General features: G+C 32.9%; 1 protein-coding gene across 2 annotated transcripts in view; it reads right to left on the bottom strand.

Moving 5' to 3' along the window:
• Positions 1-21,057, bottom strand: part of Cad96Cb (protocadherin Fat 4-like Cad96Ca) — a 100,254-nt gene that overhangs the window by 69,261 nt on the left and 9,936 nt on the right. For both annotated transcript variants that reach the window (XM_075290609.1, XM_075290610.1), the window contains exon 2: positions 6,947-7,640. In XM_075290609.1, coding sequence (XP_075146724.1) covers positions 6,947-7,010 — 64 coding nt within the window. In that variant the 5' untranslated portion in view covers positions 7,011-7,640. The remainder of the gene's footprint in view (positions 1-6,946; positions 7,641-21,057) is intronic.

The raw sequence follows: 21,057 nt of genomic DNA, 5'->3' as shown, positions 1-21,057 counted from the left end.
GCGCTTTTTTACAAACGGATCGTCACCAAATTTGGCAAAAAATAATCTTTTTCATCGCCCTTCAGTATGCAAAATTTCATCCAAATCGGTTCAGATTTAGATATAGCTCTCATATGTTATATATGTATCGCCCGATTTTCCCAAATTTGGCCACAGAACCCTTATTTATCAACAGATCTTACTCAAAGTTGGCTATATGTAATCTTCTATAGCACTAACTATATGTGCAAAAAATCATCGAAATCGGTTCAAATTTAGCTACAGCTCCCATGTACAGCCCAATTTTCCCACATTTGGCCATAGAACCCTTATTTATTAACCGATCTTACTCAATTTTGGTTAGATCCAGTCCTTTATAGTACTAACAGTATGTGAAAAATTTCATCAAAATCGGTTCAGATGTAGCTCCCATATATGTTTGGTGCAATTTTGAAAAATTTGCCCCCAATAACCTTATGTTTGACCATAGAGCCCTCATTTCTTAACTGATCATACTCAAATTTTGCACAAGGTAACCTTTTGTGGTATTAATCAAACCCGCAAAATATTATGCAAATTGGTTCAGATTTACATATAGCTTCCATATATATGCATCGCTCGATTTTCCCAAATTTGACCATAGTACTCTTATTTATTAACCAATGTTACTCAAATTTCAAATGTACTGGCCGATCGTATTTATACGTACTTGTAGCTCTTACATAAGAATATTGCTCGATTTTTACAAATTTGGATTTATTACCCACACTAATTGAACGACTTTCTCTTTTTTTTAATAATGGGCTCAATATTAGTGGTATACTAACTCCGTAGGTGCAATATCAACTACAGCCAGTGTTGCTAGAAGTAGGGGAAATTCCCTATATGTAGGGTTTTTCTAATATTTAGCGTCTTGTAGGGACGTAGGGCCACAATGTAGGGACATTTTTATTCAACACAATTTGTAATAATTTTTACATTTTGGTGGCTCTAGAGGAGAAAATTAGTAGCCGGTAAGGCTTGATCTTTAATAATGTGTGGTAAGAAAAAATCTAACAAAATTTGAAGATTACCACAAATTACCACAAATCTACCAAACAATTATTTCTATAGAAATTTTTGTAAAAACTTTATTCCTGTAGAAAATTTTGTCAACATTTTATTTCTATAGAAAATTTTGTCAAAATTGTATTTCTATAGAATTTTTTTTCAAAATATTATTTCTATAAAAAATTTTCTCAACATTTTATTTCTATGGAATTTTTCTCAAAATTTTATTTTTATAGAATTTATTGTCAAAATTTTATTTTTATAGAGATTTAACAAAAAAGATTACTATTTTGGGGAAGAATTCTACCAACTGTGGCAACCGTGGTGGTAGTACAAATTTATATTCTAAGTTATATACGTTGCATATTCATGTTTTAAGATAATAAAGTACTAGGTTAGGTTAAAGTTAGGTTAAAGTGGCAGCCCGATTAAATTTCAGGCTCACTTAGACTATTCAGTCCATTGTGATACCACATTTAACTAAAAGTACCTATTACATATGGGCACTTCTAGTCTTAACCACTGAACCTTCTCTATTATTTACTTTTATGGAACCAACCAGATTGCTCCAAAAACATTAACAAACTGCTTAAGTTAACGTTTTCCAGGTCAGCCAGTAATCTAAAGCTATATGCTCCTAAAATTCGCTTACGCCTTACACAAAAAGCAGGACACTCACACAAGAGGTGTTTAATTGATTCCTTTTCCTCCACGTCATGACAGCTTATACAATAGTCATTATACTTCGCACCTATAGTTTTTGCAAATTCGCCTATCAGGCAGCGACCCGTTATAGCAGATATTAGGAGTGCTATCTGACGCCTTGAGAACACTAGCATATCTAGTGTGCGGTTTAAGTTTAAATGGGGCCATATTTGCTTGGTGTCGTTACAACCCTTGCAATTTTCCCATCGAATATTGGCCATCATAACAGCCTTCTCACGCAGTAAGAGCTTGCAGGTGGCCAGAGGCATACCAACAGATTCTAGTTCCCCTGGAATATGTAAGGTAGTTCCTAGCCTTGCTAACACATCTGCTTCACAGTTCCCCGGTATGTTCCTATGACCAGGCACCCATATTAGGTGAATATTGTACTGCTCAGCCATCTCGTTGAGAGATTTGCGGCAGTCTATGGCCGTTTTTGAGTTAAGGAACACAGAGTCCAAGGATTTTATTGCAGGTTGACTGTCTGAGTATATATTAATGCCAATATTTGTTGGAACATTACTTCTCAGCCAATTCACCACCTCTCTTATTGCCAATATTTCAGCCTGAAAAACACTACAGTGATTAGGTAATCTTTTCGCTATTCGAATTTCCAGATCTTTAGAATATACTCCGAACCCCACTTGTCCATTCAATTTGGAGCCATCAGTATAGAAATCTATATATCTTTTATTCCCCGGGGTCTGTGTACACCACGCCTCACTGTTGGGAATTAGAGTTTCAAACTTTTTGTCGAAAAGTGGTATTGCCAGGGTGTAATCCACTACGTTAGGCACATCTGGCATTACTTTGAGGACCGAACTATGACCGTACATTTTTTCCGACCACAGCGATAGCTCGCGCAACCGCACAGCCGTTGTTGCAGCTGACTGTTTGGCCAAAATGTCTAAAGGCAATAGATGTAGCATGACATTAAGGGAGTCTGTTCCTGTCTTACTAAATGCGCCTGAGATACATAAGCTCGCCATACGCTGAACTTTATCTAAACAAGTCGGTTTCTGAAGTGCCGGCCACCAGACTACAACACCATATAGCATTATAGGTCTAACCACTGCCGTGTATAGCCAATGCACAATTTTTGGTCTTAGTCCCCACTTTTTCCCTATTGCCTTTTTGCACGAGTACAAAGCTACCGTGGCTTTTCTCGCCCTCTCTTCAATATTAAGCCTAAAATTCAGCTTCCTGTCCAAAATAACGCCAAGGTATTTTGCACACTCACCAAAGGGAATTTCAGTACCCCCTAAGGAAATGGGCCTAACCGTGGGAGTTTTGCGATCTTTGCAGTACATGACTATTTCTGTCTTTGCTGGATTTACACCAAGACCATTATCTTTCGCCCATTTCTCAGTCATCCGGAGAGCTCTCTGTATAATATCTCTGATTGTGGATGGGAATTTTCCCCTGACTGCTAGCGCCACATCATCTGCGTATGCCACCACTTTTATCCTTTCTTTTTCTAGAGAAACCAGAAGGTTGTTTATAGCAACATTCCAAAGAAGAGGTGATAGAACTCCTCCTTGGGGAGTGCCTCTGTTCACATACCTTTGTATGTTTGCTTGCCCTAGTGTGGCTGAAATACGTCTCTTCATTAGAAGTTCGTCTAACAGCCTAAGTATACCTGGATCAACATTCAGAGTTGTCAGTCCATTTAATATCGAGCTCGGATGGACATTATTGAACGCCCCTTCGATGTCTAGAAACGCCACGATTGTGTATTCTTTGACAGATAGTGAGCTTTCAATAAAGCTGACCAGTTCATGCAATGCGGTCTCAGTAGACCTGCCCTTCGAGTATGCATGCTGTCGTTTCGAGAGCAAACCTGAATCCACGCTAGTTCTAAGATACATGTCTATCATCCTCTCCAGGGTCTTAAGTAGGAATGAGGATAAGCTGATTGGTCGGAAATCCTTCGCACTCGAGTGAGAGGCTTTTCCTGCTTTAGGTATGAAGACGACTTTTGTTTCCCTCCACTTTTCTGGAATATATGCTAAGTTTACACATTGTTTATATATCACCGTCAACCAGGGGATAATTCTTTCAGCCACTGCCTGTAACTCCGCCGGAGTAATTCCATCAGGTCCGGGGGATTTGAATGGTCCAAAGCTATTTAAAGCCCATTTTATTCTAGATTCCGACACAATTTCCTCGATAGGAACATGGTTCAACCGTCTGATTTCCAGGGAAGTGTGTGTCCAATAGTACCTCCAACGTCTCCTCACTGGAAGTTGTCCAATTTCCCTCCTATGTTTTAATGAAACCTGGAGCGGTGTTAGTGGATGCTAGTACCTTCCGTAGTCTGGAAGCCTCTGACGTATTCTCAATACTGCTACAGTAATCATCCCAAGAGTTTTGTTGAGACCTTCTCAGTTCTCGTTTATATTCTCTCAGATTCATCTTGTAAGTGTCCCAATCCTCCGGAGCTCTTGTGGACTTTGCTTCGTTAAAGAGCTTCCTGCAGGATTTCCTCATATTACTTAACTCCGTAGTCCACCATGGCGGCCGATTTTTTCCCCTTGGCTTTCCTCTAGGGCATGCAGCTTTCAGTGAAATGTTGAAGGCCTTAGTATTCCGCTCCACTGCGTGTTCGATATCTTGCACAGTGCTCATATTTGTCTCCGGCACTTCCGGTATCATCAAATTGAACGATTCCCTATACCTATTCCAATCAGCTTTCCTAACATTTGGCGGAAATATGGTCTTTGAAGTACGAACAGCCAATCTGAAACTGATGTAGCGATGATCTGAGAAGCTATGTTCCCTCAAAACTTGCCACTCAGATATCTTATCATTCAGTTCCGGAGAGGTCAACGTTACGTCCAAAACCTCTTGTCTGTTCCTGGTGACGAAGGTTGGTGCATCTCCCTTATTGCAAACTACCAGGTTAGTACGCAAAATAAACTCTATTAGCGACTCTCCCCTTGCATTAGTATCACTACTTACCCAAATACTATGATGTGCATTTGCATCACATCCCATAATGAGTTTTGTCTTTGTTTTTAGTGACTCCTCAACTAAGGTCTTAACGGCACAGGGTGGCATATCCCTATCATGTCCCATGTAGACCGAAGATACCCAATATTTGCATGTGGATATCTCTAGACTGGCTACGACAGTGTCTGCATTGCTCAATGAAGGAAGCAGAAACAAGTTTAGTTCGTTTTTAGCAATTATACATGCTCGATTTATATCGTTACCGGTATTATGCAAAAGTTTGAAACCCGGAGTGCTTAATTCACAGATCTTGTTCTTATATATGTATGGTTCTTGAATAAGAACTATATCTATGTCTCCTTTCATCAGGAGAACTTTTAAGGCAGCACAAGCGGCCTTACAATGGTGAAGATTTATCTGGAGGAACCGTAGAACCATCCGAATTTTCAACCACAGTCACATCAGCCGCTTCAATTGAGTCATCAAGGGCTTCCTCTTCACAGATCTCGGTGACTCTCGCAACAATCCGCGGTTCAGCTTTGGTGAGGCTTGAGCCTGTAGAAACTTCCCGCATATGATTTTCGCCATAGTCTGTAGGTTTTATGTCTCCTTCGGCTTCGCTAGGAGATTTTTTCGGGATCAGGAGGGTTTGCCGGTATCCATGCATGTGCTCTAGGTTTAGCCGGTATGTCTTTTTTATCGACTAACTCCAAAGCGGCTCCTTCCCAAACTTCACCAATTAGCATCAATGCAGCTTTAAAGCAATCCATAGACCTCTGGTCTGCAAAAGCTATTAACTTATATCGTCCTTGATACCATCCAGCATCTTGCTGTCGAGGACTTGGTCCGGGAAACTTTTTTCGCACCTCTGAGTAGACACCAGACATCGCGTTCTCAATTTCCCCCCATTTTTGCCTTGGAATCATACCGTCCAATGCTCCTTTATTAATAATAGCCATCACAAGGCTGTCTTTTGCAACTGAGGCAAACGATCTTTGATCCCGTTTAGAGGATGGTAGCTCATCCGGTGATCGTTCCCTTTTTCCAGCTTCAAGAATTCCTTGAGCCCATTTTAAGGAATCGCTTTGCTTAGCCGACAACGTGCTTGGGTCGACTGATCCTAATTTCTTTAGGATAAACAAAGCATTTCTTCGTTCCTTGAATCTCTTTCGAGAGGGATTGCCTCCTTTTGATGTCGTCACCTTAGAAAAGGTTCGACTTGCCAAAGTGTCACCGCCAGTCGACCCGTCTACAGGTCGACTAATTGGGCCTGACTCTTGGTCGCTGCCCAAATTTATAACTTCAGTCGTTACCCGTCCACTGGGCCCTGAAGTTAGCAACCCAGTGGATGACTTTGAATTTCGCTGCATGGTGGTTTATTATTTCCACCACACGTGAAATTCGTAATAAGTACTTATTACGATGAAATAATCCGCTATTAGAAAACACGTCCGTTCAGTTCGACGGTTGAATACGGTTATAAAGTACTAAGAACCATTTTTGTTTTGTAAAATTGTTTATATTTAACAAAAAATATTGTAGGGAAAATTGTATGGGAAAGTAGGGAACTTTTTTTGTCCTTGTAGGGTAAACCGAATATTTTCCCTGGCAACATTGACTATGAGCTATAGTCAGATTGAGACAAAGCACCCATAAACATGTACCCCTTAATTTTCTGTGTGGTTTATCTCCCAGACCTATATCAATGTTACCCCACAAATGTTTATGATTACTAATTCAGTAAGGGTGGTGTTGGGTATGATATAGTCGGCCCCGTCCGACTTTCTACTTTACTTACTTGTTTATTTTAAAAATGATAAATTTTATTTGAAAAATTTGTCACTCACCTGAAAATGATTTATATAAAAAGATATTCATTTTGTTTGGTCGAATTTTCATTTGGTTTAAAAAGGTGTCACTTTATTTGAAAAAGGTTTCATTAGGTTAAAAAAAGGTTTAATTGTTTCTGAAAAATGTTTCACTTGATTTGAAAAATGGTTTCATTTATTTGGAATAGGTTTCGTTTGAAAAAGTTTCCTTTTATTTGTAAAATTATTTATTTTACTTGAAAAAGGTTTCATTTGATTGGATGAGAAGCGTACATCGCGGAGGCTCTACAGCAATTTAGCAATTTAGTAGCTACTATGTTAAGTGTTAAGGAATACGAGTACATACGGTTTTTTGGAACCTTAACATAGGTTTAATTGTAATTTTTTTTTTATAATTTATGAAATAAATAAAGTATCAATATCAAACTTACCATCAATTTGTAAGATAAGGCATATCACGCCAACAGCAATAATCCAATGGTATATAATCCACATGTTGATGTTAAATAATTAATAGTAGGATATTGAATATTAATAGATTCACACTTTTCGCTACTTCACTAAACTATTTTAATTTTAAATGGGGCAAGTGATAGGCTTTCGATACCAATGTAGACATCATTTTATTAAATGGCCATAATATTTCAAATTAATAATAGAGCACGGTCACAAATTTAGCATAATTACAATGTTTTTGTTTTTTTGCACCACTAAACAATAACACTTAGTAATATTTTCTATTATCTTGTAAAAGTATTTACTAAGGTTGTTTTTTTTTTTTGGATTTTGTTGGAGATATATTCACACTGATAATGATGTGAAATCTTCTAAGTGAAGGCACACTTTCCGAAATGACACTGAGACAATGGTTGATGATCGCTTTGAAGATGCTACTAACTGAGGCTTCTTCATATTCTACCACTTTAGGGGCATAAATGCCAAGTCTTTTTCATAGCTCAAAGGCAAGTTCAACGTTGATAGCGAATATGCAACAGGCAGGCAGGCAGGCAATACTCGTACGTTGGCTAGTATAATAGCATCAGCTCCAGTAGCAACAGCACCTGCAGTGTTGGATGGTTGGTTGGCAGGTTTATTTGGCAGTCAACGTTTATGTTTTCATGTGAACTGTAATAGAGGGATGGAGTATTAGTTGTGCCGTTTATACACAGTGAAAATATTGATTCTATGAGTGACACAAGGTAGTTTTCTGGCCATTATTTGTTATAGCCAAGGAGAAAAAGTGCGGTCAAAAAATAAAAAACAATGAAAATGTTTTGCTTGGATCTGGAAGTTGTGCGAAATCGGATCAGAAGCAATGAATTTTACACGGGAGTCATTCATTTCGTAAAAACAAAACATTTTCAATTTTGACAACTAAGCACAGACGTGCCAAAAGTCTCTTCAAAGTGATTTATTAGTTAGTTATTCTTTATTTTTCATAAACGTTCTAAATCTTACATCATCATACGAGTATTAATAATAATTTATAAAGATTACTATAGCATGGTTACATTTAACCGTTTGCTGGAAATTTGAGTTATATTAAAAAAGTGTTTTATTAATTAAAAAAATACAATAAACAAAATCCGTAAAATAAGTCTTAGCATAAATTGGAAACTTTTTTATATTTCATTCAAGGATTCAATTTTGAAATTAAAAATCTTGAGGTATTTAATGTCCTTAAATGGTAGACACAAAAATTTTTTTCTGATTCAATCACGAAATTACTTGATCCAATTAATAGTATCAATCACACTTCTAATTGGGCATAAAGAAAATATTTGATTAAAAAATTAATTGATTTGATTTGAAAATTTAATTTTTAATTGATTCAGTTAAGAGTATAATTGATGTTGATTGCAGAAATCAATTAATTTGTTAATTGATTCAATCAAAAATTTAATTGATATCGATTGGAATACTCAGTCTTTTAATATTTTCCATCAATTATTTAGTTAAACTTTTTAATTAAATCAGTTAAATAATTAATTGAGGTTTGCAATCGACATTAATTGAATTTTTTAATTAAGTTGTTAATTGGAACAAGTAATTGTTTAATAAAAACCGCGCAAATGTTCACTAGTTTACTTAGCTAACTGTGTGTTTTTAGTTTGATTAAAACAAAATAAAAAATAATTTGTACAATAATTAATTTTTTAATTAAAGACGTAACTATTTTCAAACACTTTCTTGATTGATTTAGTGTTTTAATTTTGATTATAAAATTGATTGTATCAATAAATATTTTAATTAAAAATTTATAAATCAATTGACTTAATATTTTCAGTTTGATTAAAAAGTTGATTGTTTCTATTTATTATACCCTCCACCATAGGATGGGGGTATATTAACTTTGTCATTCCGTTTATAACACATCGAAATATTGCTCTAAGATCCCATAAAGTATATATATTCTGGGTCGTGGTGAAATTCTGAGTCGATTTAAGCATGTTCGTCCGTCCGTCTGTTGAAATCACGTTAGCTTCCGAACAAAACAAGCTATCGACTGGAAACTTCTCACAAGTAGTTGTTATTAATGTAGGTCGGATGGTATTGCAAATGGGCCATATCGGTCCACTTTTACGTATAGCCCCCATATAAACGGACTCTCAGATTTGGCTTGCGGATCTTCTAAGAGAAACAAATTTCATCCGATACGGCTGAAATTTGGCACATGGTGTTAGTATATGGTCTCTAATGACCATGCAAAAATTGGTCCACATCGGTTCATAATTATGTATATAAACCGAACCCCAGATTTGACCTCCGGAGCCTCTTGGAAGACTAAAATTCATCTGATTCAGTTAAAACTTGGTACGTGGATTTAACATATATGGCCTCAAACACTCACGCGAAAATTGGACGAAATCGGTCCATAATTATATATAGCCCCAATATAAACCGATCCCCAGGTTTGACCTCTGGAGCCCCTTATATTAGGCTAGGTTAGGTTAGGTGGCAGCCCGATGTATCACGCTCACTTAGACTTAGACAATCCATTGTGATACCACATTGGTGAACTTCTCTCTTATCACTGAGTGTTGCCCGATTCCATGTTAAGCTCAATGACAAGGGACCTCCTTTTTATAGCCGAGTCCGAACGGCGTTCCACATTGCTGTGAAACCACTTAGAGAAGCTTTGAAACCCTCAGAAATGTCACCAGATTACTGAGGTGAGATAATCCACCGCTAAAAAACTTTTTGGTGTTCGGTCGAAGCAGGAATCGAACCCACGACCATGTGTATGCAAGGCGGGCATGCTAACCATTGCACCACGGTGGCTCCCCGGAGGCCCTTGGAAGAGCAAAATTCATCCGATTCGGTTGAAATTTGGTACGTGATGTTAGTATATGGTATCCAAGAACCATGCAGGAATTGGTTCATATCAGTCCATAATTATATATAGCTCCCATATAAACCGATCCCAAGATTTGACCTCAGATGCCTTTTGGAGAAGCAAAATTCATCCGATCTGGTTGAAATTTGGTACGTGGTGGCAGTATATGATATTTAACAACTATGCCAAAATTGGTCCATATCTGTCCATAATCATGTATAGCCCCCATATAAACCGATCCCGAGATTTGGTTTTGGAGCCTCTTGGAGGAGCAAATTTCATACGAGTCAGTTGAAATTTGGTACATTGTGCTAGTATATGGCCGTTAACAACCATGCTTAACTAGGTCCATATCGGTCTATAGTTATATATATTTCCCTCAGATAAATCGATCCCCAATCACACAAAAATTGGTCCATATCAAGTTCATAATTGTATATAGCCCCCATATAATCGACCCCCATATTTCAATTCTGGCTCTCTACGTATTGTCTAATACATACCACGTATGGACTAACTCACAGTTTAGAAAACGATGTTAAGAAGTTTTAAGATACCACAACCCAAGTAATTCGATTGTCGATGGCAGTCTTTCGTAGAAGTTTCTACGCAATCCATGGTGGAGGGTACATAAGATTCGGCCTGGCCGAACTTACGGCCTTATATACTTGTTAATAGTTCAACTTGATTGTAATTCTTATAATTCTTATTTAAGGTATGCATTTTTATTTCCCCACATTCATAAAATTTTTCTTTGTGTAGGTAAAGTTCGTTTCGTGTTGCCATTAGTGAGCCGTTAACAGTGCTAACTTGGCCGTTTTGTCTTCTGTTTAAATGGAAAAGAAGAGGGTTAAAACGCGTTCTAGACTTTTGTTTTGTCTTGTTTATTTGTTTTTGTTGGTTATTTCGTTTTTTTCTTGTCGTGCTATTCCGTTTTCTTGTTATTTGTTTAGTTTAGGGATTTTTTCTGTTATGTTTTTTTCCGGTATGTTGTGAAAACTTTTGTTATGAATGTATTTTGAGTTTGTAATATTTGTAGTAGTAGTTGTTGTTGATGATATGTGTCTCTCGAGTGACGAGTATATTTTCCATATCTGATGTACCAGAAAAACTAAATATTTTTCCATCATTTTATTTACATACGTTTATGTTTTTATGTATACATTGCATGTTTCACTTTCCATTGCAAGATTTATCTGATATATATTTTTTTATTTAAATTAGCAGTTTTAAGCCATTTTCATAACATTCTAAAAGGGTTATCCAAAAAAGCTTAAAAAATATAATAAATAGCTAGTAGGCATGGGTAAGTCGGGTTAGCCGACATAACCTCGCCGATGAGTGCTCCAATTATTGTTGAATTTATTTCAATTAATTTAGAAATAGTATAGTTCAAACGCTTAAGAAAATTTAAATTTTTATTTCATGAAAATTTTTATGTTTTAGTTAAAATTAAGTGATTTAGTTAAAATTAACTATTTGATGGGAAGAAAGAACGAATTAATTATTGTTGAATTTAATTCAATTAATTTAAAAATAGTATAAATAAAAAAATTGGGCGCTAAAGCCAATTTAACTTCATTTTATTTCATGAATATTATTATGTTTAAGTTAAAATTTGTCTTCTGATCAATGATCTTTGGCTTATTTTAGTTACATAGAAAAAATGAACTGTTTTAAGGGAAGAATGAACCACCTCGTGCAAAAATTGAAGATTTTTTATGATTTAAAGGAACGAGAATTTACTGAGATTTTTACGAAATGTTTACTTCCCATATAACCAACAAGTATATATGGCCGTAAGTTCGGCCAGGCCAAAGCTAATGTACCCTCCACCATGGATTGCGTAGAAACTTCTACTAAAAACTGTCATCCACAATCGAATTACTTGGGTTGCGGTAACACTTGCCGATGGCAAGGTATCTTACAAGAAATTTGGACAAAATTTTCTATAGAAATAAAATTTTGACAAAATTTTCTATAGAAATAAAATTTTGACAAAATTTTCTATAGAATTAAAATTTTGACAAAATTTTCTATAGAAATAAAATTTGGTAAAATTTACTATAGAAATAAAATTTTGACAAAATTTTCTATAGAAATATAATTTTGAAAAAATTTTCTATAGAAATAAAATTTTAACAAAATTTTCTATAGAAATAAAAGTTTGAAAAAGTTTCTACAAAAATACAATATTGACAAAATTTTCTATAGAAATTAAATTTTGACAAAATTTTCTATAGAAATAAAATTTTGAAAAAGTTTCTATAGAAATACAATATTGACAAAATTTTCTATAGCAATAACATTTTGACAAAATTTTCTATAGAAATAAAATTTTGACAAAATTTTCTATAGAAATAAAATTTTGACAAAATTTTCTATAGAAATAAAATTTTGACAAAATTTTATATAGAAATAAAATTTTAACAAAATTTTCTATAGAAATACAATTTTGACAAAATTTTCTATAGAAATAAAATTTTGACAAAATTTTCTATAGAAATAAAATTTTGACAAAATTTACTATAGAAATAAAATTTTAACAAAATTTTCTATAGAAATATAATTTTGACAAAATTTTCTATAGAAATAAAATTTTAACAAAATTTTCTATAGAAATAAAAGTTTGAAAAAGTTTCTATAAAAATACAATATTGACAAAATTTTCTATAGAAATAAAATTTTGACAAAATTTTCTATGGCAATAACATTTTGACAAAATTTTCTAGAGCAAAAACATTTTGACAAAATTTTCTATAGAAATAAAATTTTGACAAAATTTTCTATAGAAATAAAATTTTGACAAAATTTTCTATAGAAGTAAAATTTTGACAAAATTTTTTATAGAAATAAAATTTTGACAAAATTTACTATAGAAATAACATTTTGACAAAATTTTCTATAGAAATAAAATTTTGACAAAATTTTCTATAGAAATATAATTTTGACAAAATTTTCTATAGAAATAAAATTTTGACAAAATTTACTATAGAAATAAAATTTTGACAAAATTTTCTATAGAAATAAAATTTTGACAAAATTTTCTATAGAAATATAATTTTGACAAAATTTTCTATAGAAATATAATTTTGACAAAATTTTCTATAGAAATAAAATTTTAACAAAATTTTCTATAGAAATAAAATTTTGAAAAAGTTTCTATAAAAATACAATATTGACAAAATTTTCTATAGAAATAAAATTTTGACAAAATTTTCTGTAGCAATAACATTTTGACAAAATTTTCTATAGCAATAACATTTTGACAAAATTTTCTATAGAAATAAAATTTTGAAAAAGTTTCTATAAAAATACAATATTGACAAAATTTTCTATAGAAATAAAATTTTGACAAAATTTTCTATAGCAATAACATTTTGACAAAATTTTCTATAGAAATAAAATCTTCACAAAATTATGTATTGTAATAAAATATTGACAAAATTTTCTATAGAAATAAAATGTTGGTAGCCACCGTGGTGCAATGGTAAGCATGCCCGCCTTGCATACACAAGGTTGTGGGTTCGATTTCTGCTACGACCGACCACCAAAAAAAAGTTCTTCAGCGGTGGATTATCCCACCTCAGTAATGCTGGTGACATTTCTGAGTTTTCAAAGCTTCTCTAAGTGGTTTCACTGGAATGTGGAACGCCGTTCGGACTCGGCTATAAAAAGGAGGTCCCTTGTCATTGAGCTTAACATGGAATCGGGCAGCACTCAGTGATAAGAGAGAAGTTCACCACTGTGGTATCACAATGGACTGAATAGTCTAAGTGAGCCTGATACATCGGGCTGCCACATAACCTACCCTAACCTTGGTAGTTTATTTTTGGTGATATGGACCAATTTTTGTGTGAATGGGGATCGGCTATATACAACTATAGACTGATATGGACCACTTTTGGCATGGTTGTTAGCGGCCATATACTATCTTAATGTACCAAATTTCAACCGGATCGGCTCCGGAGGTCAAATCTGGGGATCGGTTTATATGGGGCTATATATAATTTGACCCGATATGGACCAATTTCTGCATGGTTGTTAGAGACCATACACTAATACCACTTACCAAATTTCAACCGTATCGGATGAAATTTGCTTCTCTATGAGGCTCCGGAGTTCAAATCTGGGGATCGGTTTATATGGGGGCTATATGTAGTTATGGACCGATACGAACCAATTCTTGCATGGTTGGTAAATGCCATATACTTACAGCTCGTACCAAATTTCAATCGAATCAGATGAAATTTTAACCGTATCGGATGAAATTTGCTTGTCTAAGAGGCTCTGCAAGTCAGAGCTGGGGATCGGTTTATATGGCCGATATGGACCAATTTTTGCATGGTTGTTAGAGACCATATAATAACATTACGTACCACATTTCAACCGGATCGGACGAAATTTGCTTCTGTAAGAGGCTCCGCAATTGAAATCTGGGGGGTCGGTTTATATGGGGGCTATACGTAAAAGTGGTCCAATATGGCCCATTTGCAATACCATCCGACCTACATCAATAACAACTACTTGTGCCAAGTTTCCAGTCGATAGCTTGTTTCGTTTGGAAGTTAGCGTGATTTCAACCGACGAACGGACGGACGGAAATACTTAGATCGACTCCGAATTTCACCACGACCCAGAATATATATATACAACATTTCGATGTGTTACAAACGGGATGACAAAGTTAATATACCCCCATCCTATGGTGGGGGGTATAACAGGTTTTCTGATAAGTCCCCGGTCTAACAAAGAAATACACATTTTTTGTAAAAATTCGTTTTTATTATTCAACATAGTTCCCTTCAAGAGCGATTCAACGATTATAACAACCTTCCATTTTTTGATACCATTTTGGTAGTACTCCTTCGGTTTTGCCTCAAAATAGGCCTCAGTTTCGGCGATCACCTCTTCATTGCAGCCAAATTTTTTCCCTGCGAGCATCCTTTTGAGGTCTGAGAACAAGAAAAAGTCGCTGGGGCCAGATCTGGAGAATACGGTGTGTGGGGAAGCAATTCGAAGCCCAATTCATGAATTTTTGCCATCGTTCTCAATGACTTGTGGCACGGTGCGTTGTCTTGGTGAAACAACACTTTTTTCTTCTTCATATGGGTCCGCTTTGCCGCGATTTCCAATAACGCCATATAATAGTCACTGTTGATGGTTTTTCCCTTCTCAAGATAATCGATAAAAATGGTTTTTCGCTTCTCAAGTTAATCGATAAAAATGGGGTTTCCCTTCTCAAGATAATCGATAAAAATTCGATAAAAATCCCAAAAAACAGAGGCCATTACTTTGCCAGCGGACTTTTGAGTTTTTCCACGCTTCGGTTCACGGTTCACCGGTCGCTGTCCACTCAGCCGACTGTCGATTGGACTCAGGAGTGTAGTGATGGAGCCATGTTTCATCCATTGTCACATATCGACGGAAAAACCAGGGACCGACTCCAGCATTTTTCATCAGCTCGACTCCGAAGTCGACTCCGGGTAATATAACTAAATCTCCTATTAATACCACTAATTTGTAGTTCTATTGTGGGGGTGCCGTAGGTGGATCGATATAAAGTATCGTATTTATTTATGTGTGCAAAAAAGGTCTTAATTTCACATTAGATGCCAATTGAACTCTATATTTCAAATTTAGGGCAATGTTTAATAAATAAAATAATGATATAAATTCCCATCATAATATGAGAAGATACCAACAGTATATGTATATGTGGACCAAAATTATTTATACTATCTCAAATCCTTTAAATTTGTTGCGAGCTATAACATATAAAGGTTTATACTCCCATATGCATGAATTTGAATCTGAATCGATTTAGACAAAATTATATATACTTCTACAAAACCTATGTACTTAAAATTTAAATCTAACGTTATGGGACGTAACATAATTTTAACAAAAAATAAAAATGCAAGGAAAGTCTAAAGTCGGGCGGGCCGATTATAATATACTCTGCACAACTTTGTATTTAGATCTACATTTTGATCAAATCGCAAATCAGACTTCTACAAAATCTCGGGCAATATTTGGGAAATATTTATAATTGTTTAGACATTTCATTCATAAAGCATTTAGCATTTATTATTCATTCATTGAAAATTTTAAAATTTTGGGTCATTTCTACAAGTTTTCGACTTAGCAGTGAGTATCAGTAAGCATACAATTTTGGAAAAATTTTTGTCTAGTAAATAAAATTTTGCAAAATTTTATTTCTACAGAAACATAATTTTGAATAAATTGTCTATAGAAATAAAATTTTGGCAAAATTTTCTATAGAAAACAAATTTTGACCAAATATATAGAAATAAAATTTGGAATAAAATTTTTATAGAAATAAAATTTGGCAAAATTTTTATAGAAATAAAAGTTTGAAAAAATTATCAATAGAAATATAATTTAAAAAAAAAATTGTGTAGCAAACAAAATTTTGAAAAATTTTCTATAGAAATAAAATTCTGCAAAATATTCTATAGAAACAAAATTTTGACTAAATTTTCTATAGAAATAAAATTTTGACTAAATTTTATATAGAAAAAAATATTTCTATAGTAGTAAAATTTTGAATACATTTTTTATAGAAGTGAGCATCAGTAAGAAAAAAAATTTTGAGAAAATTTGCTGTAGAAATAAAATTTGAAATTTTTTTTAGAGATAAAAAATGTTGAAAAAATTATCAATAAAAATACAATTTTAGAAAAATTATTGTGTAGTAAATAAAATTCTGCAAAATATTCTACAGAAACAAAATGTTTACCAAATTTTCTATAGAAATAAAATTTTGACCAAATTTTCTAATAAAAAAATCTATTACTATAAAATTTTGGCAAAATTTTCTATAGAAATAAAAATTTGATCAAATTTTCTAATAAAAAAATCTATTACTATAAAATTTTGGCACAATTTTTAATAGAAATAAAAATTTGATCAAATTTTCTAATAAAAAAATCTATTACTATAAAATTTTGGCAAAATTTTCTATAAAAATACAATTTTGACTTAAATTTTTATAGAAATAAAATTATCAATAGAAATAAAATTTTGAAAAAAATTTTGTGTAACAAACAAAATTTTCTATAGAAATAAAATTTTGCAAAATATTCTATAGAAACAAAATTTTGACTCAATTTTCAATGGAAATAAAATTTTGACTAAATTTTCTATAGAAAAAAAAATATTTCTATAGTAATAAAATTTTGAATAAATTTTTTAGAAATAAAATTTTTACAAAATTTGCTATAGAAATAAAATTTTGACAAAACTTTTTATAGAAATAACATTTTGACAAGATTTTCTATAAAAAAAAAACAATTTTGAAAAAATTTTCTGTCAATATTCCTTAAAATAAAATAAAAAAAATAATTTCGATTGTTCGAAATATTTCAAATAAATTGATATGGGCATTAAAATGGATCGATCCAGCCCATCTGCTAGTCTAACATTCTAGGAAACATAAAAAGATGGCCGTCATTGGAAGTTGATTTTCATTTACAATCATGCTGTACATTGATCGAATGAATAACGCATTGGAAACTAATTTGCGTAAAAACTTGCTTAGTTACAAAAATGTGAAGTGTTTTAAAAAAATTTGATTTAGCCGGAGTCGGAGTCGAGCAAAATTTTTACGACTCCGACTCCAGCAAAATCTCCAGACTCCGACTCCGGCTCCACAGCCCTGGGAAAAACTCGGGTCTATTACGAGTTAACACACGCAGAGAAGAAACATGATTGTCACAATCATATTCGAAGAGCAAAATAATATGATAGGAACTATTTTTGCGGCGACCATGTAACATTTTAACCTGCAACCATGTTGGCTCAGTGAACATGGTTCTAAGAAAAATACAATTGTCCTCATCTAAAATGTTATTATATTGATAAAAAGAATTCTGTTTCCATTAAAAGACAATGGTCACGATCTAAAATGTTATGTTATTCGTCAAAAATGTTTTTCTTCTAGTTAAAAGAACATGGTCACAACCTAAAATGTTTTGATTTTTATGAAAAAACTATTTTCGTCGTCGAAAAAAGGACGCCACTTGAGAAAAGAAAACACAAAATCAACCTTATTTATTTGTTTTTATTTATTTATAAACTAATTCATTGCTTATTTCTATTTATAATGTCGAGCAAGCAAACTTCACATATTTTTACACACTCTAGTTTGGTTCAATTTCAACAATAAGTAATCATTCCATATTTACTTCGTGCCCATCAAATGTACAAACGCAGACATAATGTAACTGCAAATAAAAATAAATTATACCATATATCAAAATGCAGAACAAAAACCAGGTACATTTTTTTCAACTACACTTTCCTTTTTTGTATTCACATAAAACCACGTGCCATTTGTGAATAAATAAATTAACACAAAACACAATAATTCCGTATTCTCCGTCCATTCCAAGAAACAATCAACACACGACTGACGCGCAAAATGAAAATCGTGTGTACCTGCTCAATGTTTTTATAAAATTCTTGTCGCTGCAAAATAATTAAAAAATTAAATGGTCACGAAAACAATGTACATGGTCTTTATGGCCATGTAATGGTTGTATACATGTCTATACGTAAACTATAAAAATACTTTTTTCTCTGCAAAAAAGTAAAAAAATTGGATGGTCAGGTACATGATTTTCCTGACCATATAATGGTCTCCAATTCTATCATTTAAATGATAGAACATGTTTGCGGTATTTGATAACCATTCAAATGCTTATTGCCAACATATATTTTTCTCCGCTCGAAAATTATTTTTACAAAGACAAAATACATGGTTTTCGCGACAATTACATACTCTAAATAAGCATTAAATGGATGCGGCAACCATGTCCAAACATGTTTTTTCTGTGCGTGCAGCTGCAAACACCGCTCAGAATCATCAACACGTTGTTGTTTGTGGTCAAATGTGAGCTCGCGCGGCACCTATTTTGCACAGAGCCTCCGCATATCCAAATATGCGTATTTTTTGCCTTCAGAAAACAGTATTTTATCAAAACACGAAATTCCTTTTTTTCCATTTTTTTTTTTCACAATAACAAAAGTTGCTTCACAAAAGACGCTCTATCTCACAAACTAATTGACTTATAGACGTCAAATTTTGACACGAATCATTTGAAGGTTGGTACTATATAAAAATAATATGCATTTAATACTAGCGACGCCATCTATGTATCAGACCGGGGACTTTTCAGCCAACCTGTTAAAAAGATATGCTTAAGATGAATCATAATATGTTTGTACAGTACTAACATTTTATTGTTTGAACAAATTCTGAAAATATATATGATTGAATCACCATGTGCTTGGGGGTATATGTTACAGAGGCGATTTTTTTGAGGGTGTATCCACAAATTCACAAAAATTACCATTAATGTAGTCTTCTCTGTATTCGAGAAATAGATATGTGAGTGTTAATTTTATAACCCTTTGGTACATCTTCAATCGTTCACATAGCCATTTGAATACATCAACAATAATGTAAAATTACAAACATTTATCTGCTATTTATGAAAATAAAACTTTAAAACAATTTCTTGCTCTAATTTCAGCTAATGTACATTTTTTTCTGCTCACTTACTTCGACGTCATTATTGCCTGACATAGATTAGAAGAAACAACAATAAAACATTTCAAGAGCAGAAATAAGCAAAAAAAATTAAGATTAAATTTAAAAACTTGGATAGTTTCATGGTTTTGCATAGAAAGTAAGATAAGTGGCAATATTTTACATTAAATTTGCCAAAGAAATGCAAACAAATCAGAACGACAGTAAGTAAGTAAGTTCGATTAATGGCAAACTCATATACTACTACTCTCCACCATAAATTTGAGACCCTCGAGTTTAGAATCATAGGTATATATTATGTCCACGTCCGTTTATCCAACCACAGCAATAGGTCGCTCAGCCTTATGGAATAATATCAAATTTTCTCAAATAAATCCACCATTGTTGTTCACCATGACCAACTCCTTACATTTACCTAAGGTGTTACAACGACCTAAATTCTATGAAAATCTCAAGTCGATAAATCAACACATCCTTTCCGAAGTCATTTAGGCAACGACTATGATTGAATTTAACCTGAATTTCATCCATTCTATCGCTCTATGTTGAATTTCCTCACTAGTTTCCAATAAAAGTACTTTGTATGTAAATCATATACCTTAGGATCTATATTATGCCCCTTTCTCCTGTTGTTTTCTTGTTAGAATTTCTTGTACTATAGCCTTCCCCATTTGCCATGGTGTTATCGCCACATATATATCTTCTTCCTTTGGCATAATTTCTGTAGTAGATCCAAGAGTATTTTGTTGTAGGTAGCTGCAAAGCGACACTAAAGTATCCAGACTACATATTTAAGAGTTCAAACAAAGTTAGGTTGAAAACTATTAGGGCCTTATTAAGGGCCAAAGGTTCGACTAATAATCACTGTTGCAAGAATTCTACAAAAAAATGGTAGGTATTTTAGTGTCTGGTAGATTGGTAGAAGTCCTAAAGTTTTGGTAGATTTTGCAAAATATATCTCTCGAGCTAAGAGGTACTTCAACTTTCTATAAAAATACAATTTTGCCCAACTTTACCATAAAAATAAAATTTTTGACAAATTTTTAATAAAAATAAAATTTTGACAAAATTTTTAATAAAAATAAAATTTTGACAAAATTTTTAATAAAAATAAAATTTTGACAATAATTTCTATAGAAAAAAGTTTTGGCAAAATTTTCTATAGAAATAAAATTTTGGACAAAATTTTCTATGGAAATACAATTTTTTGACAAAATTTTCAATAGAAATAAAATTTTGACAAAATTTTTTTTATAGAACTAAAATTTTGCCAAAATGTTCTACAGAAATAAAATAAAATTTTGACAATATTTAGTAAAGAGATAAAATTTTGCCAAAATTTTCTATAGAAATAAAATTTTGGGCAAAATTTTCTATAAAAATAAAATTTTCTATAGAAATAAAATATTTCCAACATTTTCTATAGAAATAAAATGTTGACAACATTTTCTATAGAAATAAAATTTTGACAAAATTTTCTATAAACAATAAAATTTTGACAAAATCATCTATAAAAATAAATTAGAAACAAAATAATATTTCGTATAGGTATGGAAATAAAATTTTGACAAAATTTTCTATAGAAATGCAATTTTGTTAAAATTTTCTATAAAAATAAAATTTTCTAT

The sequence above is a fragment of the Haematobia irritans genome, chromosome 1 (assembly GCF_050003625.1).
Source record: "Haematobia irritans isolate KBUSLIRL chromosome 1, ASM5000362v1, whole genome shotgun sequence".
Lineage (NCBI taxonomy): Eukaryota > Metazoa > Arthropoda > Insecta > Diptera > Muscidae > Haematobia > Haematobia irritans.
Note: the sequence above shows the minus strand (reverse complement) of the source record. Positions and strands in the feature narration are given on the sequence as shown.